A 27922-nucleotide genomic window follows, 5' to 3' on the forward strand; every position below is an offset into this window, starting at 1 on the left:
TCTGATAAATCTCCAAGACAAAGCCAGCAGGGTGTGGTACACATCAGTGGTTTAAATTTAAATTTGAGCTTCGCAGCAAAGCTCTGCAAAGACTTCCAAACATGGATATATCTTTGCCTTGTACCGCGGGAATAGGGGCAAGTCCTTCTCTAGTCAACCCCAAACTGTCCATGGGGCGGCTCAGTCAGTAGCTACGCTCATTATACAGGATCGTGGGCTCTTAACAGTTTTCCCCTTTTTGAGATGGTATTGGTCATGCCCCAGGAAGCCCAGTGTCAGCTGGAGTTTCACAAAAACAAAGAAACAAACACCTAAATCCCCCCTGATGCATTGTCCACTAAACAAAGCCACTACCCTCGCCCCCTCTCTGGATTTCCATGAATTGTTAGCCCTCTGCTTATTAGATCTGGCTGAGCCTCCCGCTGGATTTGGGATCCCAGACCCAAACTATTATACATCTGTGGGGTGGCTTCGCAGAAGAGAGGGCCAGTGGTGGGCACAGAAGCTGGTACACTTTTATTGCCCGGGTGGATCTGGAGCAAGGCACAGCCACAAGATGCTGGAGAAACCTCAGGTGTGCCAGGCGAGATGAGGCACGTTCCGGGTGGTAGGGCCGTAGACTCAGTGTCTTATCATCCTGCTCACACACACCAGCTGTGGCATTACGAGGGCGGGAGCCGTGGCCCATACTACACTGAGCGATCTTTGAAACCTATGCATTTCGGGGATGAAATGATTACTTTGCACTTAATAAATATGCAAATTGGGAGCTCTGGTTTTTTTCTGTCGTCTCTGTCCTTTGTGTGGGAAAGAAATTCTTAATTCAGGGAAAAGCTCCAATCCACGGGTCTTTGGGTGGCAGCTTGAAAAAGAGGACCACAGAGGACCCTTACACCTGTGAATACGCAGCGAAGGGATGGAACAAGCGAAGGTAGCACCTTGATGCTGAGATAAGTCCCTCTGTGAAAGGGCATGGAGGGGGCGCAAAATTGGCTTGAGCCTCTTAAAGGGATCAAGTGTCCTCTAAGTTCCGCTTCGTGAAGACGCGTTTCGACTTGTGGCAAGCCCTGCGACCAAGGCTTATGTTTATTTTTATTTATTTTTAAGATTGTTTAAAGTCTATTTATTTATTTTGAGACACACACAGAGAGAGAGTGTGTGTGCATGAGTGGGGGAGGGGCAGAGAGAGAGAGGAAGAGAGAGAATCCCAAGCAGGCCCCATGTTGTCAGCACAGAGCCCGATGTGGGGCTTGATCTCACGAACTGTGAGATCATGACCTGAGCCAAAATCAAGAGTTGGGCATTCAACCAACTGAGCCACCCAGGCGCCCTCGGCTTATTTTTATTTTTTAATTAAAAAATCATTTTTCTGATGAGTGCGCTCATTGTAGACACTTTGTAAGATATTCAAAATATTAAAAAGAAGGGAAAGGAGAACTCATTCACAATCTCACTACCTTAAAGAACGACTGGTGACATCTTGGTGTATTTGATTCAGTGTCCTGCTTTACCATTTAGGGTGAGTCTACAGGGAGAGCCACCTGAGTAGGGATGGGGCATATTCTGTCACCTCCCTCTGGTGATGAAGGGGTAGGCTCTGAGGCAGGGCCAGGATTCCAGCCATCCTGGTACTCTGACATGGCAGGCAGACGTACATCTAGGGACAAGGGGTACTCTTGCTTGGCCCACACATGTGCACAGCCACACCTCCAGAACGTGGGGCAGGAAGACAGCTCAAAGTGTGGACTGGGAAGTCCTACATTACGGACTATAGAGAGGTACTGTGGGAAAAGGCAGAAAGGACTGTTAATAGCACAGGCCCCACAGCCAGATCAACTGGGGTCAAATCCAGGCTCTCCTGCTTACAAGTTATGGGGTCTTAGGTGAGTTGCCTCACCTCTGTGTGGCCCAATTTCCTCAACTGGAAATAGGGATAATGGAATATACCTCATAGGATGTGATTTCATAGGCTTGAATTAGGTAATACATGTAATGTAGTCAGAACAGTGCCTGTCAGATAGCTCTCAAAGGTTCTCAAAAGGTTGGTTTATTTCCTGTTACACACATGAGGACACCCTTATTCCTGAAGGACAGTTTCAGGTATATTCTGCTGATACTTAAATGAAGGAAGGCAGGAGCAACTGGATTTGGAAGCAGAAGACCTTGGTTCTAGTTTGACCCCGGCACGTATGCTATTTGATTTCTGTGCACTCTGTTTCATCATCTGTGAAATGGGGGTATACATAAGGCCCTTCTCACCAGTTGTTACAAGGACTGAATTGAGGTCATAGGAATGCAAAAGTGCTTCGTGTATGGAGAAGAACCCTGGATTTAATGCAAAGGGTTTACTATCCATACCTTTATTACGTGATTCTCTGATTACAGGCAGCAGAGGGAGGAAGGAAGGAAGGAAGGAAGGAAGGAAGGAAGGAAGGAAGAGAGAGAGGAAGGAAGAGAGGGAGGGAGGGAGGGAGGAAGGAAGGAAAGGAAGGAAGGCAGGCAGGAAGGAAGGATGGAAGAAATTTGCTGGGAAAACACTTGCAGAAAATCTGAACAGGAATCTGTCATTTAGTGGGTCCAGGTGGACCAGGGATTTGCACTGCTGGTTCCTATGGTTGCCCTGGCAGTGAGAAGTTTCCTGGCAGAGTCTTGGAAGGGGGGAAAAGGGGGAGTGGAGAAAATCATTATTTTCCTTCACAGGAAGAGGCAGTTGAGTCCGTTGATAGGTTCCTCCCTGATCACGTCTCAGCAGAAGTTGCTGAGGAGCCAGACGTCCTGCAGGGAAGAAGAAAGCATCACCGGGCCATGTGTCTCACCTGTGATGAAGGTGGTGGAGGTGAGGCTGCTCCGGGCAGTGTCCTGGGCCGCCTGCAGGAGCACCGTGTAGTCTGTGCTCTCAGAAAGGCCCTCCAGTCGGATCCACGTGTCCTCTGCGTCCACAATCAGCTCCTGTGGAACAAGCGAGGAAGGCAGGTGGATGGGAGTGACAGGCACATGATTGAGAGGAGCTGGGAAGGGAAGCCCAAGCCCACGGCCAGATCGGTCGGTATCGCCACGGCCACTGTGTGCTCTCCGTTCCCCAACAAAGACTGCATCGAGCCAACAGGCAGAAAGGACAGCTCCTGTGTGAGATTGAGACAGCTCCTACCGCATAGATGCACATTGGCATAAAGGTAGGCATGTGGATTATCAAATCCAGTGGTTTCCAACTGTATTAGATTCCTCAGGACCCAGGGAGGCAGAAGCCTAGGCCTCCCTACTCCATATCCAACAGACTAGCTCTGCTTACATCCATTTTGTACATTCTGCTCCTGAATATGATTTCACTTTAAAAAAAAAAAAGGATTTCATTGCAAACAGAAGTCTGACAACCGGTGCTCTAGAAGTACTATTTCAACTGATCACACAACACAGAAATTTGTCATCTCTTTACTGCAGGCTATAGATGTAGCCTTTATAATGCTTATCAAGAGGCATAAAAGACTCGAATTTGGTATCCAGCTCATGTTTGCTTGGCCCTGCTAGTGAAATTTTTTTCCAAAACGATGTACTTATATGGCTTGGAAGTTTCCACTGTGCTTTGCATCATCATATTGGAAGCACCACCCAAAACCAAGTGAAGTTGTAAAGGTAGACACCCCCATTATCCGGAGCGGAAACTAAGGCTCAGAGAGGCTTCGTGTTTTGTCTCAACTTGTAAAGAGAGTAGTAGAGAAGCCAGGACTAGCACCAAAATCTCTGGCTTACAGACCCAGGCTTTTTTCTCAACAGCATGTCTGTATCCGTCATGGGAAACCCAGTTTGCTCCCTTTGGATGGCCTGATAGAAAAATCTCCCTTACAGAAAAATCTCACCTTGCGGCTTCCATCAGTGGATTTGTAGGTTAAGATGTAGTTTTCAATCTCTGCTCTGGGAGGCTGCCAGGAGATCAGGGCACTTTGTCTGGTGACTTCACTGGCCGTCAGGTTTGCAGGAGGGTCCAGGACTATAAGGAAGAGAAAACACCAGGAGTACCTTCCTCTCCAGCTCCTTTCTGTTTGATTCCAGGTATCAGGTATTTATCTGCCCACCTACGTGGTCTCTGGGCTGCTTACATGCTGACCCCAGTTCTAGCTTGGACAGGAGCAGAAAATGATCAGTCAGTGTCATGATCATTCCTGCACCTATTTCCCCCTCTAACCTGGGCCTCTGGGCCCAGGTGTGTCATCTTCCAATCTGACCTATGTCTGAAATCATGACCTAAATAAATCTGCATGTCTGTGAGTTCACTCTGGAACTTGCATCATCATCCCCACAACTATACCTTTGTCTCCTGTTCTGGCCATGATTGCACCCAGCCAGTGTCTCCCAGATATCAAGCCCTTTCATATGCATCCAGTTTTTTCTGGGCCAGATCCATTTCCAATACTGGCCTCTCTTGGCCTGGTTCTACTGCTGTCAGCCAGACCCAGGATGAAAGCAGAAAATAGACATGTGCCTGCTGCCCGAGAGCTGCAGCTCACTGGCATTTGGGCAGCAGTCAACTGAGATACGAACAGCTCATAGCTGCGCTGTCCAAAGCCTCTAGACTCTAATTTAGTCCACCACATGGGGATGGATAATTTTCAGGATCTGCAAAAGCATCCAGGGATGCTGGATATATAGCCAACCATGTACTCACGGGTAGAGAAGTTGGTGCTGATGGTGCCACTGGTGAGAGGTCCACTGGTGGCATACATAGTGACAGTATAGTGGGTGCTGGGAAGCAGGCCAACGAGCTGGAATCCCTCACTGCCTCCGTCAACCAGGATGGTCTCTCCAGCAACTGAAATCACATGAACACGGGTAAGAGCTGACTAAGGTGATTCAACCTGGGAAAAGCTTATCAAATCCAAAGACATTTCATAAAGATTCAATATTGAAGGATTGTGGAAGACATCGTTTCAAGGCTATTCAGCTTAGCATTGGATTCCACACAAGCATCTCCTCTCATCATGTTTTGCATCTCGATTGAGAAACATATTCCTTATTTGGAAGCCAAATTGTCTTTTCCGTGACTTCACTCAAGCCGCTGGGGTTACAAAGAAAAGCTGAAGCCTCTGTCTCCATGGCTCTTTCTCCCCCACCACAGCTTCGAATCAAGCCCTCTCTTCTAGGCTGAGAAAATTTATCCCCAACCACCATTACATGTATGTGGCAGCTCCAAATCTGTTGACTTCTTGCACCCATGGGCAGAGCTCCGCATTTATTTCTACCGTATTTTGCCTTGTCAATTGAGTTTTGGACCACTGTTTCAGTTTATTGAACTATATTTGAATTTGGATTCTATTGATCACAGTTAAAAAAAAATACCTGAGCACAGTTGACACACAATGGTGCATTATTTTCAAGTATGCAACGTAGTGATTCAACTTCAGCATACATTATGCTATGCTCAGCACAAGCATAGCTACTCTCGGTCACCATATCACAGTATCAGTGACTACCCAGATTTGTTTTATATACAAATGTGATAAGCGTGTCTTCTCTGTATTCATTCATGCTGTCAATAAAACTTCACTAGAGGGGCGCCTGGGTAGCTCAGTTGGTTAAGTGTCTGACTTTGGCTCAGGTCATGATCTCACAGTTTGTGGGTTCGAGCCCCACGTTGCGTTCTGTGCTGACAGCTCAGAGCCTTGAGCCTGCTTCGGATTCCCTCTGTCTCTCTGCCCCTCCCCACTCGCGCTCTGTCTCTCAAAAAATAAATAAATGTTAAAAACAAAAATAAAAACAACTATTCACTAGAGCAGGGCCAAGCCCTTTCTTGTGTCTTTAGAATACTCCCAGGTCACTCTCAGCATTTAAGAAAGTTTACAAAGCAATTCTCCAAACTAGGTGGGGGTTTCAAGTTCCTTGTGGTCTAAAGGCTTAGAAGGCATGCGAACAAGTTAAAATCCACACCAGCTCTTTGGAAGAACATACATAACGACTCTAACTTTTTAGTATCCTCATTTGCAACATGTTGCCAGCGGTCGCTGTTCCAGCCACCTCAAACCATGGCAGTTCTCAGAAGTCCTCATGTTCTCTCATATCTCTACAAATGCACTCAGGCTGCTCTCTTTTCTCGGAATTCCTTTTCCTATACAATCCTTCTCTAACTTTACCTGAGATCAGCTTGTTTTTTTCCCCTTCAACACCCTCACTCCCAATCAGCGATCCATCTGTTCTGTGATTGCCTGTGTCACGACAGTGCTCACATTGGGTTGTACCCAGGTATTGGTTTCATCCTCACCAGAGTGAGGTCTGCGAAGAGAACTCATGCTCTGTCTCTGAATCCTTGCAGCCTTGGTGAGTGCGTGGCTCGTGGGAGGACATCAAAGGTATTTGTTGCACGAACAGAGGTTAATTGGTATGAGGGAAGCATGTACTTTGTTTTTATTTTTTTAACGTCTGTTTATTTTTGAGAGAGAGAGAGAGACAGACTGTGAGCAGGGAGGGGCAGAGAGAGGGAGACACAGAATCTGAAGCAGGCTCCAGGCTCCCAGCTGTCAGCAGAGCTGAACCGCGCGAGATTATGACCTGAACCGAAGTTGGACACTTATCAGACTGAGCCACTCAGGCGCCCCTGGAATCATGTACTTTGTATCTGTGAGCGGGTGGGTCTATCTACCTTGGGGGAATATTGGAAGCTTTGGCAGAGGAGATAGTGTTGAAACTGACTTAAAGAATGTGTGTGTCTAAGCAGACAAGTAGGGAGGGAATTTCTTGGTAGGGGAAATGACACATGCAAATGCATGGCGGTTTGGGAAGGCATGGTGAGAGTTAAGAAACGCAGGCCCATGGCATGCAGGGAGGGGTGGCAGGAGTTGACACGGATCGCACACACACATAGCGGGGTTCTGGTGGAGCTATAGTCATGATATTTGTTCCTTGAGGAGGGTCATCCAATCAGCTACAGTTCTAACTCCAAATATGATCCATCACGTATTTTTCCATCTAAGTGATAAGTGGGTTTTTCTTTTTTTTTTCTTAAATTAATGTATATTTTTAATGTAATTATTTTTTAAACATTTAACAGAGTTCTTTTTTTTACTCTTAACCATATTTTATTTTATTTTATTTTATTTTTCAATATATGAAATTTATTGTCAAATTGATAAGTGGGTTTTTCTAATACATTACTGAAATCCAAGTGTGTTAGCAGATTGGCCAGTCAAAAAAAAAAAAAAAAAAAAAAAAAAAGGGACCTAAAGTGGTTCTGGTAAAACTTACTCTTAGTGAACCTGTACTTGTATGTTACATCCACTAATTATTTTCCCAATTTATTTAATAGTCTGTTTTGGTTTTTATTTTCCCAAGCTTTGACCATCTGTTTACTTTGCAGCTTACAAAAACTGGCTTCCTCTGTCATTTTTGAAAATCAAGACATCTGCTTATCTTTTGTCTTCTGGTATCTTTGTTCTCTGGATTCCCGGGTACAACCCACAAGAATTCTGTGATCACATGTATAATTTGGTCAGGCAAGTAATTTTCCTAGGCCTAGACACTTGAATCACTCAACACTATTTTACTTTGGGCTTCTCTATTCAACTTCAAATAATGTAAGGTGAACAAGCATGGTAAGAAGACATTGAAACTCAAGATTTCATGCTGGATCAAACTTTTGGGTTGGATATGGGTAGACAAGACTAAAGCAACAGGAGTTTGCTAGGCCTGGATCCTTTGTCACCTGTTTCCACGTATTATCTGCTCCGTGCGTGGTGCTTTAGTGGTTTTCTCGCTCTGTAAATATCTAGAAAAGTCTGCGTTCCAGCCCATAGCATTTGGGGCCATGTCTTAGCTCAGTTCTGAGTTTTGTCTTCCAAGTGCTATTGCTCTGTTTTTTGTATTTGCCTTTGTTTATGTGCCCTCCTTGTACATTTCAGATTCGGCCCTTCTGCATTCCCATAGTTGGTACTGTTTGCAGAGTTTGGGGACATCTTGAGAGCTTGAGAGTAAAAGTAAAGCAGGAAAACTTCTAATATGTTCCTCAGCTTGATAAAATGTCCTTCAAAAAACAAAAACTGTCATAATAGCCTTCAGCCCCAGTCCCCGCCCTTCCCACCTGCCTGATGCACAGGCCTGTAGACATTCACCTGCAAAGTGTGTGAGGACAATGACATAGTTCTCCACTTCACCCACTGGTGCCTTCCACTGCAGTAGGGCTTCTGTTGGAGTGATGTTGGTGGCGATCAGATCCACAGGGTTGTCCATGGCTGAAATGGAACCGGAGAATATCAGGTGAACGTAGGAGGCACTGCAGCGAACTATCTCCTGCAGCTTCACCCAACACGCACATCTGCGGCTGTGCCATACAAAATGATGAAGTGAGTGGAGACCTCTTTCCTTTCTCCCCTTCTGATCTCATCCTCTTCTCCCCTTCGTCCTTCCTCCCAAGTACCCAGTTTTGCCCTGATTGGTCTCGGGTCTTCCTTTTAATGTATTCATTAACTTCTTACATGCGGAGCACTGTCAGGTGCTATGGGGGATTCTGAGGTATGGCTGTTGTGCTTTAGACATTTAAACGTAGAGGGAGAAACTCAGAACATATAGGAATTGTTATATTCCTTTAGTTAATGAGACAATTTGTTTCCCAGGCTATTTGCACTTTCACAAATACAAGGGGCATGCTTTGTGGAACGATCTCTGTTGATGAACGTCGGAAAGTATGGTGGGAGTTCCATGAAGTCAAGGAGTAGCGTCAGTGCCTGGAACTTACAAGGTACACAACACATGCTCGTGGAATGACTGAATGGGACTCAGGTTGCCTCTAAAGCCACATATGATGATTGCTTTACCACAGACTTCCTCTGTATTGAGTTCTGGGTATCCTTTTTGTGGCATAGAGTCAAGGGGATTCTTCCAGGCTAAAGGCCAGTGGTGCCTGTTGGGGGGAACAGAGTTTGCTCATCATGGGACCGTGTGCCTATTCTTATTTGCCCATGTTCTATGCATATGTTTCTTACTATGCTTCCCTTCCATAAGGTTGGGATTTATTTTAGAAATGGAGGTTATTAGAATAGTTTAAGTATCAACTCAACCCAAGTATCATGTAATTTACTTCTGGGGACCAAGATGTGCTGTTGACCCCTAACTGCAGGTTTCTATAGCTTGCCCGTATTCCTCATTTGAAAGCAACAACTGTGAACTTTGGTTCAGTTTTAATATCTCAACTGCATCCATCATCTGTGTCTTCAGCAAGTTCTTCCAATGCAACCTTATGAGAAGAGACAAAGAGGAAAAGTCTTGGGAGACTACAGTTAGCTTGATCCCTCTGAGATTAAGCGTGAGATCCTAAAGGAGTACTCATTTCTCCCAATTGCAAAATCATAGACCTTACATTAAAACAACAAGATAAGACATTTTTGTGGGTCATCTGGTTGTCGGGAGTTGCCAATAGCTCTGCTTGAACCTAAAGGAGGGTGGTTTGGGTTGGTGCCCTACTGAATATCTGCTTTACAGATACTTGCTGCTTATAACCACAAACCCAAGATGAGGTGTTTTGACCCAAGTTGCTGCTTTCTTTTACCCTAGGGGGTAGGAAGCTCTTGAAATTCATTTTCTTGTTCTCAAAGAGAAAGAGCCTACTTTCTTTACTATGAATTTCTAACACTTTCAGGAAGGTGAGAGGGGGGCTTCTTTTGACTCATTGGGCATCACTTTGGGTCAATATTTCTTGATGCTTTAATGGTCACAGATAATTTGATGGAAAGGAAATATTGGACCAAAAATATTGCTGGGTTATCTGTAGTCACAGGCCTGTGAGGAGACTAGGGAAGATGAGAATACCCTGTGGTGTCTTTTAGAAGAATAATTTCTTGAGGTTCTGAACATTCTGAAGGAACGTTTCTAGGCCATTACTTTACAGATGTTTCTGGGCCTGTGAGAGTATCTACAAAAGCAGTGAGGAATTCCAAGTTACCTTTCCCTCGTTCAGGAAATGCCATTCTCTGAGGAAATTAAGCAGCCTCAGGAAAGCCGGCTGTTCTAACGAGGCAGGTTGGATGTTTTCCCATGTGCTGTGGGAATAATAGCTTCACTGGAAGGTTAGATCTGGGGTCTGGGGACAGAAAACTTTGTCCCCTCTGGTAACTTCTACAGCAAATCTTTCCTAGTTCGGCATGGTGGGCTGACTGAGAAGGAGGAGCAGTGGAGCTGTTGCGGGAGCCCTGTTCTCAGATGCATCCAAAAGGCTCACTTTCCAAAGGAAGGCCACCACCTTTTGAGCATAAAGCAGTAGTAAATGCAGCCACTTGGTGGCTTCTGGCCACAGAGGATGAAGAGTTTCAGGACCCTATGGGTTATTACTGATATAATCAACTTTTCCTTCTCTGAGGTAAAATTTACTTGACTGAGTCTTTTAAAAAATTAAATGTGAGGGACGCCTGGGGGAGCTCAGTCAGTTGGGCGTCTGACTTTGGCTCAGGTCTGATCTCACCGTTCATGAATTTGAGCCCTGCATCAGGCTCTGTGCTGACAGCTCAGAGCCTGGAGCCTGCTTCAGATTCTGTGTCTCTCTCTCTGACCCTCCCCCCTCCTTTCTCTCTCTCTCTCTCTCTCTCTCTCTCAAAAATAAGTAAACATTAAAAAATTTTTCTTTTAATTAGATGTGATGATTCAGATGTCTGTTCTGGAATTCACTTTCATCATGTGTCTTTAAAAGGTCACCTTTCTTACTGGAAATTCCATGAAAATTTCTGACCCAAATCAATAAGGTCTAAACTTCCAGTATTAGGAATATCAGTGGGGAGAGAAATTGCAAATTGCTTTGCATAACACAGTGAGTCAGAGGGACACCCAAGAACGGAGCCTCTGAGCCCAGGACCAGTGCCCTCTGTATTAGCCAGAACAACTCTACTGTTTGCCTCTTCTGTCTGTTGTGGGTCCTCAGCCAGCATCCTGACTTGGCTCATGACAGGGAGACATGCCTACCTGTGTGAATGAGGGTGCAGACGCGCTCACTCTCCTCTCTGCCCCGCACACTGTTGAGACTTATTTCATATTCAGTGGCTGGATACAACTTGGTGATGGTGAATTCTGTCACCGTGTTGGGCACCACTGAGCTGTCCAGCCGTCCCACTAAGGAAGAGCAGAAGCCACTGTTAAAGTTCAGCAGATGCTTCAACACAGCTCATGGTATAGTCTATCTACATAGAAGCTTCTGGCAGCACTTTGTCATGAAGCACAGACGGGTGCAAAGCTCAGCGCTTGGTGGGGAAAGAAGAGAAGTGGTTCATGGACTGGGAATATTGGAGCTTGAGGAGAGCTTGTATGCTGGTCCCACCTCCTCATTTTATAGGTTCCTTGGAACAACAACAACAACAACAACAAAATGGTTTATTTAGTTTTCTAACAAGCTGGTCTTCTTAAGGCAGTCTAACAGGCATGGACTGTGAAGAGGGGTCTATGCAGCCCGGAGACAGGGTAGTCTGGAAAACTTTCCCACCGCCTTCTTGGAAGTGGGCATGCCCTCTACTTTGTTAACAATGTGGCATGCACAGCAGGAACTGGCAGGGTGAAGGTCTGTGCCAACTTTTTCTGACTCCTGACTTGGCTGGGGTGGTAGAAATAGGACCACCATCACTGTGGCTCCCTCTAAGGCTCCATCTGGCTCAGCCGAGTCTTTAGGAATCCCCCAGGCTTCTAGTCTTGGACTAGTCTCTCGGGAAAGTGCACATGACCCTGGATCTTGGCAGATTTTTTGGGGGGGTTGTTTCTCACTAGACTGCCTAGATAATGGTGACCAGTTACCATGATTTGCTCTGCTGGTTGAGGGCCTGGTTTCTGGGTGAATATAGTCCAGCCGTGTGTGAGAGGAGTTGGTGAGTTCAGGGTTTCTTGCCTGCTCCTCCTTAACCCACTCTCATTGTGAAGGAGCGCGCTACAGAGAGGGGGAGAATGCAGGCAGGGGTGATATCCTCTGGGATATGTATTTCTCCCAGAACAGTTGTCACTCAGCACCAAATCCCATCCATTTGTGAGAAATCAAGAGACTTTATTACCTTGTGTTGGCCGATACGATACTCGGTAGTAATCAAATGATGCAACAGGAGGGCTCCAGGAGACCATAACTGAGTCCTTGGTCACATTGCTAACTGTGATGTCTTTGGGGGGATCAATTCCTACAAGGATCCGTGTGTTTGTGGGAAAAAGACAGAAAAGCACAGTGTGAGAAAGCAATTCTTATCCTTGGTTTCTTGTGGACCAAGAGCTAATAGCGTCGCAGGGACAGACAAGCCCTTTGTACTAGGGCATCCTTAAAGCCATGATTAGGCCCAAGTTTCAAATGAAAAGTCATAGGTATGGCTAAAGCCATGTTCATGGAGAATATTTTAACAACATTAGGTCGAACTGGCAAGCTCTGTGCTGTGCAGCAACTGTTAGCTGTGTCAAGGCCAACTGGAACTTTCCTTTAAGTTCATATGTTTTCTTTTGAACTGGGAGTAACATAGTCATTTTCCCTAGAGCAGCTTCTCTTAGACAAACCCAACTCTGTTTCTCTTAGTTTTTAGCAGCCACCTATGGTTCAGTTTGGAAAAACTGCCTATTGACTGTAGAGGGATTTCAGAGCACGAGTCCAGAACAAATCTACTTTCCGAAACTGTATTTCATTTGTACTGGGTACTTCATCTTTTTGACTACTGGAGGACTGCAGGGTCAAAACCAACTGAGTGCTTAATGTACTTGTCTAGTTAGTGGGTTCTTTTCATTATATAGGAAACCACCCAAATACACATGTCCTCAGCCACATGCATACTCATATCTGGGATTACATTTGAGAATGATGAGATGAATTTGATCCAATAGTCTCACAGTGCCTGTGTTTTCCACACAACGTGCAAACCAACCCCACTCTCTGAGTACCAGGTTCCTACATGGCCGCATGCTAGTGCTCGTCCCACATAATTTTGAGGAAGCATCATTTGTACGAGTGACCTTACTGAGCAGTCAAGAGATGGAGTTTCCTTTTGAAGGTTAACTCTCTTCAGGCTGGTAGTGTGAGAACCTCTGGACCAATGCATTCAAGCCCTGGCCTCCTCAAGACGTTGAGTCTGTCCTACCTTCCCAATGGAAGCTTCCCATCTTATACATTTTATGCAGCCCTGGAAGAGGTGGCTCTTTCAGAACAGCTCACAGACCCTCTCTAGCCAAGTGAGGCAGGCCCCTACTTCTTGGGTGTTTCTCTTTGTAAATTTCATTGACTTGTTAAAGACCTCTGTAGGAACCCCCTTCACCACCTGCTGTCGAGCCCTCCCACCTCACCTGTGGTGATGGAGCCCACAATGGGTTCAGAGGTCACTGTGCCATGGACTGCCACCAGGTTCACGATGTACTCGGTGGCTGGCTGCAGACCTATCAGGACAGTGTGCCTCTTGGTAGCTTCCAGGGAGATCTCTGTCATCTCTTCCTCTTCATCCCGAGGGCTGTAGTTCAGAATGAGTCTGTCTGCTGGAGGGGATGGGTCACTCCAGGTTATGTTTACGCTGGAGGAGGTCACGTGAGAAAAGTGCAAATGGGAGATGGGGCGGAAGCCTGCAAAGCAGAGAAGATGATGGTTCTGAAACACACACGAGGTGGTGGGACCACTGGGCTAGGAGAGCCATCTGACTGAAGGGATCTGCTTTCCTTATCAATTACGACTGTACCTTCACCTGCTGACTCAGAGCTTACAGCCCCTCACTCTCTAGTCCTGTCCATCTCCTTTCTCCAAGCGTTATACTGAAAAATGAATGCCCTCAGCAGGGTAACACCTCATAATACTCACCCAGGATTTCAAATCTTTGTCCTGGGAGAAATTTAACATGATCCCATGGATCCTCTGAATGCCCACTGATTTAGTGCAGACGGGGAAAGATGAACAGAATCAATCCCTATGTCCAGGTTTTAGAAAACCAGATACAAATTTTCAGGCACGTAGGTAGCTTTGATCCTCTCTCCCCCTTACTTCCAACCATTCTGTCTTGATGTATTTGTTAATTTCTCCTCAATCTCTTCTTTCTCTACCCACATTCCTCCTTCTCTAAACAAAATGGAGGCGTTGGAAGAGTAGGCTACCTAGATGACTTTCTCATACTAAGATCCATTGATCCCTGAACCCAGCTAGGATGTCGGCTACCCTGGTACCTGTGAAGGCATCCACGGTGGATTCGAAGCTTTGTTGCCGACCCCTCTCAGCAGTGATTGAAATGATGTACTCTGCCCCAGGCTCTAGATCTGTCAGTGTGTATGAGGTCCTGTCCTTGGGCACAGTGACTTCTGAGGCGATCCCGGAGGACGGGGTAAAGGTAATTCGGTAGTGGTCAATGGGGCCGTTGGCTTTGGTCCAGATGAGGGAGATGGAGGTTTCCGAGGAGGCTGTCACCATGAGGTCTCGGGGACTATCGAGTTCTGTGGATCAACATAAGTGGCCTATTTTACACAAGTTCCATACAAGGGCCAGTATTTATTGGAATTGGACCTCCCTGTGGATTTCTAACCTATAAACAGGCCTGCTGACCATGAGGATTAGCTTGTCATTGCTGACAATTCTGTCACCTTTTGTTAAGCACCTTCCCTTTGAAAGATGGCCAAGGGCTTGGTATATAGATGGACAATCTGCATAAAGGTATTAATAGCTCCAACACCATAGGAATACATCCACCTCTGGGACATACCTCTGGGACAAAGCTGGCTGTTGATTATCAAGCTTTCCATATTCATTTTCTTCCAGCCTTTGTCAGCAATCCAACCAGGGTAAACTAGGAGCCACCATCAAGTAGGGATATGACATTCCTGGCAATAGTAGCTACCCCTGTTCCTGAGGCCATTGTGACTGATCTGGCCATGGGTGTACAGGTAATTAGGTTTGATAACTCCTGGGGACCTGTGTCCTTGTGGTTCTCTTAGAGAGGTTGTCTATGTTGGAACGAGCCTTGGAGCAGGGATTGGCTCAAAATCCCCACCCCATGGCAGCTGCCTGTACCTAAAGTTCCAGAGTGATTTAGAAATTTACCCAGAATTTGGAAGCAAATATGCCAGATGCTGAGTGGCAAGGGTCTCAAGTGGAATTTTCCATTGCCCTTAGATTTAACAGGTTGTTTCCAAGTCTAAACCTTTATCCCTATGACCTTTCTGAGGGCTTCTGTCATCCATGGTGAGGGACATCACATTCTGCCTGCTCTGAGGTATTATATTAGAAAGACTTGCTATGACAACAACTGATTTCGAATTTTCCACCTCTGGGGGCAGCCCACCAGACCATGGGAGACCATGCACAGATCTGTGGGGAAGTGAGTGAGACTATCCTGCATGTTGATAGCAGAGGTTAGGCACAGAGATCAACGATCTGCAGGTAGATGTTGTTCCTAGGCTGATAACTGTCATCCAGGGACCTGTTCATTAGGGGGCATTGTCTTCTGACCGGCCCTTGCCAGGACAAGCAAGCCACAAGCCTCCGTGGCTTCTCAGGCTTGCACAGCATCCTGGTCTGCTTCTATAGCAGTCCTACTCACCAGTCCTGGCATTCATGGTGGCTGGTACACTTTGCTGTGAATTCATGACAGCAGATATTCCAACTCCATACTCCGTGCCAGGCACCAAATCTGTCGGTAGATGCAGAAACAAACATTATTCTGTGTGTGTGTCAGTGATGGGGAAGACAGAAAGGAGGGAAGCAAATAAGCTTAGATTCCTGTACAGATCTTATGTTTAGTCCTTCCTGAATCTCCTCCTAATTTTACCTAGTAGGAAATCCCAATTTCAACATTTAGGAAATCCATACCAAGTCAACAGGATGAGGTGCTCCATGCAGCTTCCTTCTTGCTGCTGGTCTCCTCGGGAAGGCAGCAAGGCTGCCCTTGTTAGTGACCTTCAGAAATGTGCTCTCCTTTGGAAGGTCTTCCAAAGGTCCTTAGAGTCTCAAGTTGGTTACGGCTGGTAAAGGGAGTTGTATAAGTTGTGAATTGGAGGAGGGATTGTATGTATATGGGCCTTTAAAGCATTTCTTTTTTTTTTTTTAATTTTTTTTAATGTTCATTTATTTTTGAGAGAGAGACAGAGCATGGGGGTAGGGGGAGGGGAAGAGAGAGGGAGGGAGACATAGAATCTGAAGCAGGCTCCAAGCTCTGAGCGGTCAGCACAGAACCCAACTCAGGGCTCGAGCCCAACGCAGGGCTCGAACTCACAAACCGTGAGATCATGACCTGAGCCAAAGTTGGATGTTTAATCGACTGAGCCACCCAGGTGCCCCTAAAGCATTTCTTGAATGCTGTGAGCATCAATCTGCACCTTTTATAGATAGGGACTGGAACCATATGGGGACTCCGGGATCCCTTCTAGGGAGCAACACTGGATGAATAGGCTACCAGGCCTTTAACATAGGGGCAGGCAGAAGCCTTGCTGCTGTGGGCTCCCTACCAAGGTTGTTAATTCAGATGCCAGGGTATTTAAAGTTATGGATTCAATCTTAGGATTGACTTCCAGGAGACTCTGGGAAGATGGAAAAAACGCAAAAACTGTCCAACTAAAGGATATAAACTTTTCTGGGGAAATCCTTTGGGGGATTAATACAAAGAATCACCGGGCGCCTTCCAGGATACCTGCAATTATCTGGGGTGTCTCCCTACTCTCTCCCATATTCATTTTCAGACTAACTGGCTTGACCGGTGTATTAATATCCTATTGCTGCTGTAATATATTACCACAATATCGTGGCTCAAACCAACTCAAGTCTATTATTTTATAGTTCAGCATCAGCAGGTCTGAAGTCTAAATGTTTCAGCAGGGTTGCAGCCTCTGGAGGCTCTGGGGGAGAAATCGTTTTTTTGCCTTTCCCACCTTCTAGAGGCTTCTTGCCTCCCTTGGCTTATGGCTCCTTAATCCATCTTCAAAGCCAACAGCATAGCATTTTCATATCTGTTTTTCTTTCTGACCTCTGCCCCATCTTCTACTCTGATTCTGATCTCCCTGTATCTCTCTTATAAGCACCCTTGTTCTTATATTGGCCCCACCGAGATAACCTAACCACACCTACAATTTCCTTTTTGTCATGTAGGTTGACAGAGTCACATGTTCCTGGGATTAGAATGTAGACATCTTTAGGGACCATTATTCTAGCATCAAACTAGCACAAACTCACCCTCATTTACTAGAAGTGGGATTGTAGAAAAATACAAAAAGATCAAATCATCACATGTGGGGTCCCCCATGATGAGCCTGAGTCCTTCTGGTAGACATTTTGGTGGGGAGAGGGGCAATCTGTGTGGGGCCACAAGAGCCATGGCTGATGATCATGTTATTCTACACTTATATAACATTTGTTCTTTTCAAAGTACCTGGATGTGTTTTGACCCTCAGCACAACCTTGTGAGGATGGTGGAATGGGGAGTCTTTTCTCCATCTGCATTAGTTTCTTGTGGCCGCCATGACAAATGATGACAAGGGGTGGCTTACAACAACAGAAATGTCATCTACCACAGTTCTAGAGTCTAGAGGGCCCAAAACAAGGTGCTGGGGGGGGGGGGGTGGGCAGTGCTCCTTCCCAAGGGGGAACTAAGGGGAACATCTTTCCTTGCCTCTTCCAGCTTTAGGTGGTTGCTGCCCATGTTGGGCATTCTGCTCCAGGCTCTGCCTCATAGTGTCTCAGTCTGCTCGGGTTGCTATCACAAACTGCCATGGGCTGGGTGGTTTAAACCACATTTATTTCTCACAGTTCTGGAGACTGAGAAGTCCAAGATCAAGGCACCAACAGATTTGACATTGGGAGAGACCTCACTTCCTGATTCATAGATGGCCGTCACCTCTCTGTGTTTCCATTCAGTGGAAGGAACAAGAGAACTCTCTGGGGTCTCTTTTACAAGGGCACCAATCCCATTCATGAGGGCTACTTGCTCATGACCCAGTCACCTCCCAAAGTCCCTATCTGCTAATATCACACTGGGAATGAGGTTTCCAACACATGACTTTTGGGGGGATGCAAAACATTCAGTCTGTAACATGTGGCATTCTCCCTGTGTGTCTGTGTCTTCTCCCCTTCTTATGAAGGCACTGTGCACATTGGATTTAGGGCCCACCCTAATCTGTTGTGCCCTCATTTTAATTTGGTTCCCTCTGTAAAGACCCTATTTCCAAGTAAGGTCGTATTCACAGGTTCCAGTTAGACATGAACTGGGGGTGGGGGGGGGGGTGGGGAGGGGGGACACCATTCAAACCAGTAACCATCAAATTATGAAAAGAAACTAAGGCAAAGAGTAAGCGTATGGCCAGCTGGAGAGGACACTCAGACTTCTGGCCTCAGGGATTCGGGACTTTTAGGAGAACTGGAATGTCCCACCCCTCCCCCAATGTCGTCCCTTCCCCTGAGCAGCTGTGACTTCCCCGGGCTTCCTGAGGTAATAGGAATGACGTTGACAGGAAATGCATGGAGCAACCTTTCCTTAACAAATGGTTTGGTTTAATGAAGGAGAACGCTGCATGGTAGCCAGAGGGCTGTGCATCCCCTCGTCAGTAGAGCTTTAGTCCAGCCCAAAGCAATAACTGTCCCCATGCTTGAGTAAGACAGTACCTACCAGGCCTTACCAACCAGGCTCCCTTGAAGGAGTGTATGAGAGCCAGCCCTCTTTTCCCTTTCTCAGGCCAGCTCCAGCCCACTTCTTAACCCTTCATTCTTTCTTCCTCTGAAGTGTCAACACCAGTGGAGGTAAAGTTTGAAGAGTGACAGACTTTGAGGTCTGCCATACTTATGTTACCATTCATTCTCTGCCACTTTCTACCTGCGTCACTTTGAGACTTAGTATCTTTGAGCTTCAGTTTCTGTAGAATGGGAAACCCGGCGGTATTCGTCTTGAACGGTGGCCGTGAGGATTAAGTGCAGGACGGTGCCTAGACCACGGCAATAGTAGCTGGTTTTATTATTACTTCACTCAGAGAACTATTCCAGGACCTTGAGTCCTTTTTTGTGTGTCCCAGGTAGGTAGAGGCTAGTCTTGGGCACACCTGTTGTCAGTTTGCTGGGGCTTAGCCTGTTAGCTCTGATGAAACAAGCGATTCTGGAAGTCCAGCTGTCAGCGAGGAGCTGGCCCCTGGCTGGGAGGAGTACCTGCCACTAGATTGAGTGGGTGATTGCGACGCCCCTGGAAACGTTGGAAGCACACATCTATCTCTGTCAATATGTTCGACGAGTCCCAGGTACATCCTTGGTTGGAGAAATTAGGTTACCTTTGGAACATAAACTACTTTTCTTAGGCATCTGATTGAAACCTTCAATTGCCTATAATGAAGTAGAAATTCTCTGACGTAGATGAAGGGTGACAGATCGGGGGAGTAAGACAGAAATTATATGTTGCCGAACGGATCTAACATGTAACGTTTTCATCTGAGTTTCTTATTTATGAAGCTTAAATGAAATGTTCAATAATTTACAACGGAATCGTCTTTTCCCAGAAAAACTGCAGAGCAGAATTTAAAGTACTCTCGTCCCAGGCTTTCTGTCTAGGGGATGGGAAAGTGGGACTCGTTTATAGGTTCCTGCCTGCTGCTTTCTTTTGATTTTCTGCAGCTTTCTTCCTGTGCTACAAGTGAATTGTTGCTCTTTGCCAGCAGGTAAAATACAGTTCTGCTGGAAAAGAAAATGTGTATCCGAGGCGTATCCAGCACACTTATACATCAGGACTCTGTGGACTCCTAGGGATTTCTCACTTTTTAAAGACCCCATTGCTCTCTATCAATGCTCTCTTTATCTTTCCATCCACCTCCTGAAAATGGTGGCATTTGAATGGCTCTGTTCCCTTTTCTTCACAACAGCTCAGAAAATTCATCCCATGGGAAACCACCACACTCCATGCCTTTGTTTGGCTTGGAGGTTGACGCTTTTCTCAACTCTTTCACTGCATACCCGTTCTTCACTGAACTCCCAAAGGCATGCAGTTCATTCACTCACCAAACATTATTGAGGGCCTCCTCTGTGCCAGGCACAGGGTTGGGTACTGGGGATATCAGGGTGAGCCGAATGGACATCACCCTTGCCCTCAGTGATATAAAAGAAATCCGTACTGAAGGAGGAAATTATTTATTGAGCACCCACAATACACCCAGCACTGAGCTTCATGCAGTGGAGAGTCTAGAAGAACAATGAAAAAGAAAGGGAGGGAAGAAATGAGGCCTAAAAATTGAGGCAAGTTTTTTGAGGGTCTGATGGTCAAGAGTACTCCTACTAGCTATAGGTTCTTAGAGATTTGTACCTGTTACCTCACTTAATCCCCCCGCGGCTCTGCTGGGAAGGCATTACTGATGAGCAAAAAGAGGCTCCGAGAAGTCCATTCCTTGACGAAGGTCATAAAGCTAATATACAATAAAACTGGCTTTGGAACTCAAGTCCTTTGTTTTTTCCTGCCATGTCCTAGCATGGTCCCTGTCCCTATGAGAGGAGGGTCCCTATCCTCCAGAGGAGTGGACTAGCTGATTGGAATTTCAGTAATTGGGCACTACACCACAGGCTTGCTAACTAAGGAAACCATTTCAGAGGGCGGACAGGATCAGCATGCCTGTAGTGACCAAGGGAAGCTTTCTAGAAGAGGGACTTGAGTTGAACCTTGAAAGCTAGCCAAGATTAGGAAAGGTCGAGGGAAGGGGATATGGAATTCTCTGGTGGGCAGGATGGGGCACGCGAGCAGGAAGAGATTAATTAGGGCTGAAGAGCGAGAGGAATGAGCACATTGTCCCCTGCAGCGCAAGGGCCGTGGGTGATGAATGTAGAATGACTCACTTCCCTCTGTTTAGGAAACCTATTCTTCCAGCCTCCTGCTGCTAGGAGGGAAGTCATGGGGCAAAGCAGCCCCGAGAAGCTGAGATTGCTACCTCTTACCAGCAAAACCATGAATGACATCTGGGATCTGCAGGCTTGGTCGGGTTCAGGTAGATCCGTAGAAATGGGGACCCTTTCCATCTCTAAATCCCTGGGCTCATCTCCTGAGTACTGTGAACCTCAAGTCTACCAAACTGGGTGAGGGATTTGGTTGGCCCTAGTGCATTCACAGGACACCTGCTCTCAAAGGGAGGGGAAGATTGAGGACCCTGTGCCCAAGGAGTTTGCAGACCATCTCTCAGTTTTTACAACAATGATGTTATTATGTTGTTACTGTTAGTTTTCATGTTGGTCTCCTCACTAGACCCTTAGGTCTTGAGTTAAGGGATTTGACTTTTTTTTATATTTTAAAGTTTTTTAAATGTGTTTTTAATTTATTTTGAGAAAGGAAAAGAGAGAGAAAGAATGCACACATGTAAGCAAGGGAGGGGAAGAGAGAGAGGGAGAGAGAGAGAGAGAGAGAGAGAGAGAGAGAGAGAGAATTCCAAGCAGACTCTGTGCTGTCACTGTAGAGCCTTACGTGGGGCTGGATCCAATGACCGTGAGATTATGATCTGAGCCGAAATCATGAGTCAAGTGCTTAACTGACTGACCCACCCAGGTGCCCCTTGATTTTTTATATTTTAATTCAGAATGTAGCATAGTGGAAGAAATACGTGATGCATGGAAGCAGCATAGCAAGGGTGACAGGAATGCTGGAAAGACTTATGAGGGCATATCTGAACTGGGTTTTGAAGGATCAGAGGTATCTGGGCCGAGAAAGGGCATTGCGGGCAGAACGAATAACACAGGCAACAGCCGATCTGGTAAAATAACTCACGAAAATCAGGGATCTAATGGAGGGCTCCTCATAAGGAAGAGTTCCAACAGTGGAATTTGGGTACTAGAGATTTCTAGATGGGAAATAATTGGAGAGAGACAGAGGATCTCCTGGGAACCCCTGACATCACACCAGATGGGCAACATCTACTTTTTACTATCATGGAGGTCTAAGCTCCCAGGCTCCCCATCCTTATCATCTTGGGTTATGGTGGATGCTTCTCCAGGGTTCCCTGAATGAATCAGGTTTTGGAGGACATCTACCAATTTTTTGAGTGTGGACGACGTTCAACCATCAAGAGAAGCAGTCAATCCCATGCTGACTTTAAGGGAAAGTATGACCCCACAAACCTATATTAAAAAATAATAATACTAAGGAATATTCTAGAATGCAGCTCTCTTGTTGCCAGTGAGATTAATGATAAACATGGCCCATCACCCCTGTCCCGCAGGAACATCGTATCTCTGGGTCTTTACTGTAAATAGGCTCTCCCTGCTGAAGAAGCCAAAGCAGAAGATGAAAAGTTCCCACGTGGCTTTCTCCTGGTTCCTTTGCTCTAGTCCTTTAACACAAATAAGGGCACAGACGCCCTTATGTGCCAGCTCTGTGAGGAGGAAAGCTGTGGAAGCTTCTGGCCATTCCCCCCTCTCCTCCATGTGGGTCTTTGCAGCCCACTCCCCACTTTCTGGCCCCCAGAAGGCAGCACCTTGTTCAGAGGGTGCCTTACCAGAGTGGCCACTTGGGGTCGCTGTGACTTCACCTGAAGGAGGCTGAGAACCATCTGGCCTGGGCCACAGGCCTATTGCCCAACTCCTCCTCAGAAGAGCCTGCCTGGCATTGAAGGTCTGGCCCTGGGTCTGGTGTTTGTGCCCTGGCACATCAGGGAGTGCAGACAGGGTGAAGTGAACATCAAGTGCCTTGGTCAGCACTGTTTTGCCAGCTGGACTTCTCAGGGAGTCTCGGGTTTCTTCACGGAAAATCATCCTGTGGACATACACACGGACCTCTGCACCTTCGGGAGCCCACCTTCTCACCACCAGACCCCGTGGGAGCCCGGGGAGGAAAATGTGGGTTTGGGGAGAGGCATCTGTTCCAAGCCCCCAGAAACCAGCGGCCTCCAAGGTGGCAACTCCCAGACCCAAGTCGTGACGTCAGCCTTGTGCGTGAGTGAATGTATCATGTGTGGCAGCTGTAGGTCTTTGTCTCCTTGCAATCTTGTGTCGTACCGTGATGTCTGTAGGAATCTTCAAGGCCCTGGGTTTCCTAAGCCCGGGTGCTGATTTTTCTGGTTAGCAGCATGTGGCCTGGGGATAGAGTTGCTCAGGGCTGTGATGAACTGGCTCTGGGGGCCTGGGTTCGAGCCCAGCACTCACAGGGCCATAGGGGCCAGCTCCTTTAACCTTTCTCTTGGCCACGGGGCTCCTCACGTGTGGGCTCCTGTTCATGCGGGAGCACCAGGCAGAAGAGTGTGGACGGCTGAGGACGAACCCCTCTTCCCTCCTGGCAAAACCCTGCAGCCACAGGCCTCTGATGATAGATATAGAGGAGTCACCTCAGACACAGAGCGGTGTTTATCATTTGCATTGGGTGGAGGCAGGGTTTTGTGACTGAATTCCAGTCAAGGAATGAGAATCTCCTTCTTTTCCCACCGTCTCCCACATTTTCTGTCTTTCCTTCCTCCTTCCAGAGTTTTCTTTAGGGTTTATGGTTTCTCATCGCTGCCCAGAAAACAGTGGTACGTGTCCTTGGTAAGAGCTGCCTGTCTAACCGAGAGGTACCTTGATGCGCCTGTGAAATACATAACTCTCAGCACCCCTTTGGGACTCCAGGTATGGTACACAGGCCAAGCACACATCATCCCGGCCGAGAGGCTGAGCCTACAAAACTGATCATTAAGGACACAGAAACCACCAGAGCAGAGGAAAAAAAATCATTGCAGACATTGAGTCTGTTGTTCAGAAACAAGTTCATACTCCAGAGGGAATTCACTGGGCATTGCCTGTGGAGAATAATGGAAAAGAAATGTCTGGCATTTTGTGCCCGGGCCTGGCCTCTGTGTTGCAAAGGGAGAGGCATGTGTGGGGAAAGGCTCTGCCAGGGGCCGCTTGCCGCGAGCCCTCTGCGTGACTCAGAGGCCCAGAGAGTCAGCCAGGGCCTGCGTCCCACAGCGCAGGGGTGATCGGTGGCTGTGAAGACGAGGGCTTCAGCAGGGAACAGCAAACACAGATGCCACAGGACGTCAGGGCTTAGAGTCAGCTGTGAGAAGAACGGGGGTGTGAACTTGTACTGGGGAGAGGCCAGGCTACTGTGCACCCAGTCTGAGCTTTGTGGGGATTAAAAACCATACCAGATCGAATGGCTGTTGAATGTTCACTATGAGTCGGTCTCCATCCCAGGTGCTTGTATACGCGGATATATATGATCTCATTTAACCCTCCCAACAACCCCGTGAGAACGATGTGATGTTCTTCAGACCAGGGAACTGAAGCTTTGGAAATTGAAGAAATTTGCCCCAAACGCACATCCCTGAAGTCAGTCTCAAACCAAAGCTGGCAACTTCAGAAGCCATGCTCTGAATGAGCACCTCTCACAAATCACCTGGGGGTCTTCTAGAACGCAGTGACGTAAGCGATATTATTCCCGTTTTACAGAAGACAAAACAGAGGCTTAGGCAGATTAAGTCAGTTGTCCCAAAGCACACTGGAAGTGGTCGTGCCTGGATGCAGGATCCAAAGTCCTGGCTCCTAACATGTTCCACAGAACAAAGCATTCAAATAAACCTGGGGCAAGAGGCAAAGGGACCTTGTGCTAAGAGTCTCCATTATGATTTTTTTCTTTCTCTTTTGTATTTATTTTTATTTTTACTTTTTAAATTATTTTAATGAGAGAGGGAGTGTGGGAAGCACAGAGGAAGAGGGAGAGAGAGAATCTTAAGCAGGCTCCACGCTCAGCACGGAGCCCAATGCGGGCGGGGCTCAATCTCTTGACCATGAGATCATGACCTGAGCGAAAATCAAGAGTCAGATGCTCAAGCGATGAGCCGCTCAGGCACCCCTTCGGGGTCTTTTTTAAAAATGGAGATATAATTGACATACGACATTCTATTAGTTTCAGGCGTACAACATAACAATTCGATATTGGCATACGAAATGATAACCACGGTAAGTCTAGTTAACATCCATCACCACGAATAGTTATAATTTTTTTTCTAGTGATGAGAATTTTTAAGATCTACTTTCTTAGCAGCTTTCAAATATATGACAGAGTTTATTGACTACAGTCATCCCCATGACTTACTTATTTTATAGCTGGAAGTTTGTATCTTTGACCATTTTCATCCATTTTGCCCATCTCCCCTCCATCCCCCACGCCTGTCAACCCTCAGTCCGTTCTCTGTGACTATGTGCTCCGCAGTTGTTCTTGACTAGGAGGTAGGACATGAGGGGATGTGCAGAGTTGGAAGTTTCTACCTTCTCTTTCTGGCGAGGGAGGAATTGCCTCAGGTGAGCCCGAAATGCTCTTCCCACCTGTGGCTGGGGTCTTGCTTTATACATGCAAATAAACAACTTGTTTGGAATGAGAAAACAAAACAAAACAAAACTCAGGCCTTGGAGGCTGAAAAACTTTCCTTTTAGTGTCCAAGTTGGGGGGCGAGGGAAAAAACACAAGTATCTAGAGCTGGGATCAAACTTCTGCCTCATTTTGCCTTCCCTCCTTTCAAGTCCGTCCTTCTCTTCCCCCAGATACCACAGGAAGAGAGCCAATAACCCTTGTAATTTGCATCTCAGCAAGTACAGACATACTTGATTTCCTTACATGCCTATAATTCCTTCTTAAATCACATAAAGCTATTTGCCTTTATAAATCTCCCCAGCAGTGAGCTCCCTGGGATAATTACGTGGAATATATATTTACAGTTTTATTTCATAAGCTCGACTCTAACCAAAAAATGGACCTCGCTAAGCCCACTCCTCAATGATAATTTCTCCGTTCCTTATAAGTCTACAGCATTTACATTTTGAGTGTCCTTTACTTTTAAGTTCTTTAGTACAAGCAGCCATGAGATGGAAGGCTTTTGACAAGTGTCAGAAGAGCTGCCTTGGAGCCACAGCTGTGCCTCTTGGGAGTTCTGCGAGCGTGGGCAAGTTTCCAGACTCTCTGGGCCTCAGTTTCCTCATCCAGAAAATGGGGATGGTGACATCTGTCATGAGGTTATGGTGAAGAGTCAATAAGCTATAACTATGGGGAGGTGCCTGGAATAAGATAGATGATCAATGAATGTAGAATCTTCTTTCCCAGGCCTGGGAAATAATAACTAGGACGTGACTGGATGCCACTCTATCTCTCTCAGGATTTTATGGCTTATCCTCCATCTGAACAACTAGCCATCGTTTTTGTAAATTGCTAATTGCCAAATCAGCCTGCGGCTCTAGGCAAGGGGGGGCTGCACTTGGACTCAGTTCCCTCCTGCATCATTTCAGTTTTTTTGTTTTGCTTAATCTTTGTGAATGTCTCCTTCTCTCTGTGGAGGCCTTTACACCAGCTGGTGTGTTCCTGCTATGTTTAATTCACCCCCATTAACCTGCTTGGTCAGCAGATCTTTCCATCTCCTTGCTGTGCTTCGAGGAGTGCGTCTGTCTGGAAAAAGCATTTATTATATTTACTTTAACTGGCCTCATTTTGCAAGGCGGTCTGGGATTTCGGTTCGGGAGGAAAACAGCTTTGATTATACTGCCCTTGTTTACTGTATGCACTCTTTGCTATGTATCCCTTATCTACTAAGATGGCAAGTGCTTTTGCAGGAAGCCAAGACACAAGTTAAATGAAGTCTCGGTGAGCTCACTGGTAGCCCCTGGGTGGCCGCTTTGCACAGTCTCCTTCACCTGAAAACCATGCCCCACATTTCCAGTCATCTACCTTTCAGTGCAGTCCAGTGGGCAGGTTTTCCTGGATGGGTGTGTCTAAGGTCCCAGGAGGAGCACTGGCTAGGGCCCACATCCCCAGGGGGACAGGGAGTGCTCCCCAGCCAAGTGTCATGGTGATCTAGGGTGTTGACTTAGTCCGCACTATCATCCTCTCGCCCTCTGATTGCAGCACAGCTCCCTGACCAGTCTCTGCCTCTGGCCTTGCCCTCCTCCCACCCACTGTCCACACAGCAGCTACATCTATGTAGTCATTGTATCACCTTATTTAAAATCCCTCCATGACTCCCCATTGCCCTCAAGAATAAACTCAAACTCTTTATGGGGTGTATAGCATGAGTAGGCTCTCCCCTTTTCGAACTGGTCTCTTGTACTCTATGCCCCAGTCATAGTGAATGTTTGCTCTTTCTTTCTTCTCTTCCTTCCTTCCTTCCTTCCTTCCTTCCTTCCTTCCCTTCCCTTCCTCCCTCCTCTTTCTTCTTTCTTCCTTCCTTCCTTCCTTCCTTCCCTTCCTCCCTCCTCTTTCTTCTTTCTTTCTCTTTCTTTCCTTCCTTCCTTCCTTCCTTCCTTCCTTCCTTCCTTCCTTCCCTTCCCTTTCTCCTTCTTTTCTTTCTTTCTTTCTTTCTTTCTTTCTTTCTTTCCTTCCTTCCTTCCTCCCTCCCTTCCTTCCTTCCTTCCTTCCTTCCTTTCATCTATCCATCACTTACCTTGGACTTAGACACTTTGCTGGAGTCAATAGTGAGCAAAACCCAGTTGGTCCCCATTCACAGAGCTTTAGATCCAGGGTGGAGACCAACAACAGAATAATGACACCCACAGGGTATAATGATAACCTGAGCAGCACTGTGAGGACAGTGGTCACCAGTGAGAGGAGGCAGCAGGGCTGGATAACCTGATCTCACCTGGGGACCATGCAGGCTCCCTAGGAAGTGACAAGTGAACAAAGAGGTAAAAGGGAGGCAGACATAACCGGGTGAAGAGGATGGTGGGACAGCCTGACAGGTGGTGGGAACAGCATGTCCCAAGCCCTGTGGCAGCAGGGAAAAGGTGTTTGAGGAACTGTCGGACGCAGACCTGTGGTCCTGGAGCACGGGGAACACCAGGGCACATGGGAGGGCAGGGAGACAGGAGAAGACTGTGGGGAAACCAGGCAGGGCATGTGGGCCATGTGAAGAGGTTAGGAGAGAACGTGTGAAGGCTACCTGCGGTGGTCTGTATGAGACTTGTAGTAGATTTGGCCAAGTGACAGAAGACAATGGAGGGCAGGAGATGCACAACAGGGACTTGAGAGAGTAAATGAGTGGGATCTGGGGATGGCAGGGTGGAGCTGGGTGCACTGGGAGG

General features: G+C 46.7%; 1 protein-coding gene across 1 annotated transcript in view; it reads right to left on the minus strand.

Annotated features, from left to right (window-relative positions):
- TNR (tenascin R) overlaps nt 1-27922 on the minus strand; it is an 83378-nt gene that overhangs the window by 26885 nt on the left and 28571 nt on the right. The window contains exons 8-16 of the mRNA XM_042925941.1: nt 15489-15578; nt 14122-14385; nt 13261-13530; nt 12000-12119; nt 10930-11076; nt 8094-8213; nt 4661-4804; nt 3855-3985; nt 2817-2949 (exon numbers count right to left, since the gene is read on the minus strand). Of these exons, the coding sequence (XP_042781875.1) occupies nt 2817-2949; nt 3855-3985; nt 4661-4804; nt 8094-8213; nt 10930-11076; nt 12000-12119; nt 13261-13530; nt 14122-14385; nt 15489-15578 (1419 nt within the window). The remainder of the gene's footprint in view (nt 1-2816; nt 2950-3854; nt 3986-4660; nt 4805-8093; nt 8214-10929; nt 11077-11999; nt 12120-13260; nt 13531-14121; nt 14386-15488; nt 15579-27922) is intronic.

This window comes from Panthera leo, chromosome F3 (assembly GCF_018350215.1).
Source record: "Panthera leo isolate Ple1 chromosome F3, P.leo_Ple1_pat1.1, whole genome shotgun sequence".
In the NCBI taxonomy this organism is placed as follows: Eukaryota; Metazoa; Chordata; class Mammalia; order Carnivora; family Felidae; genus Panthera; species Panthera leo.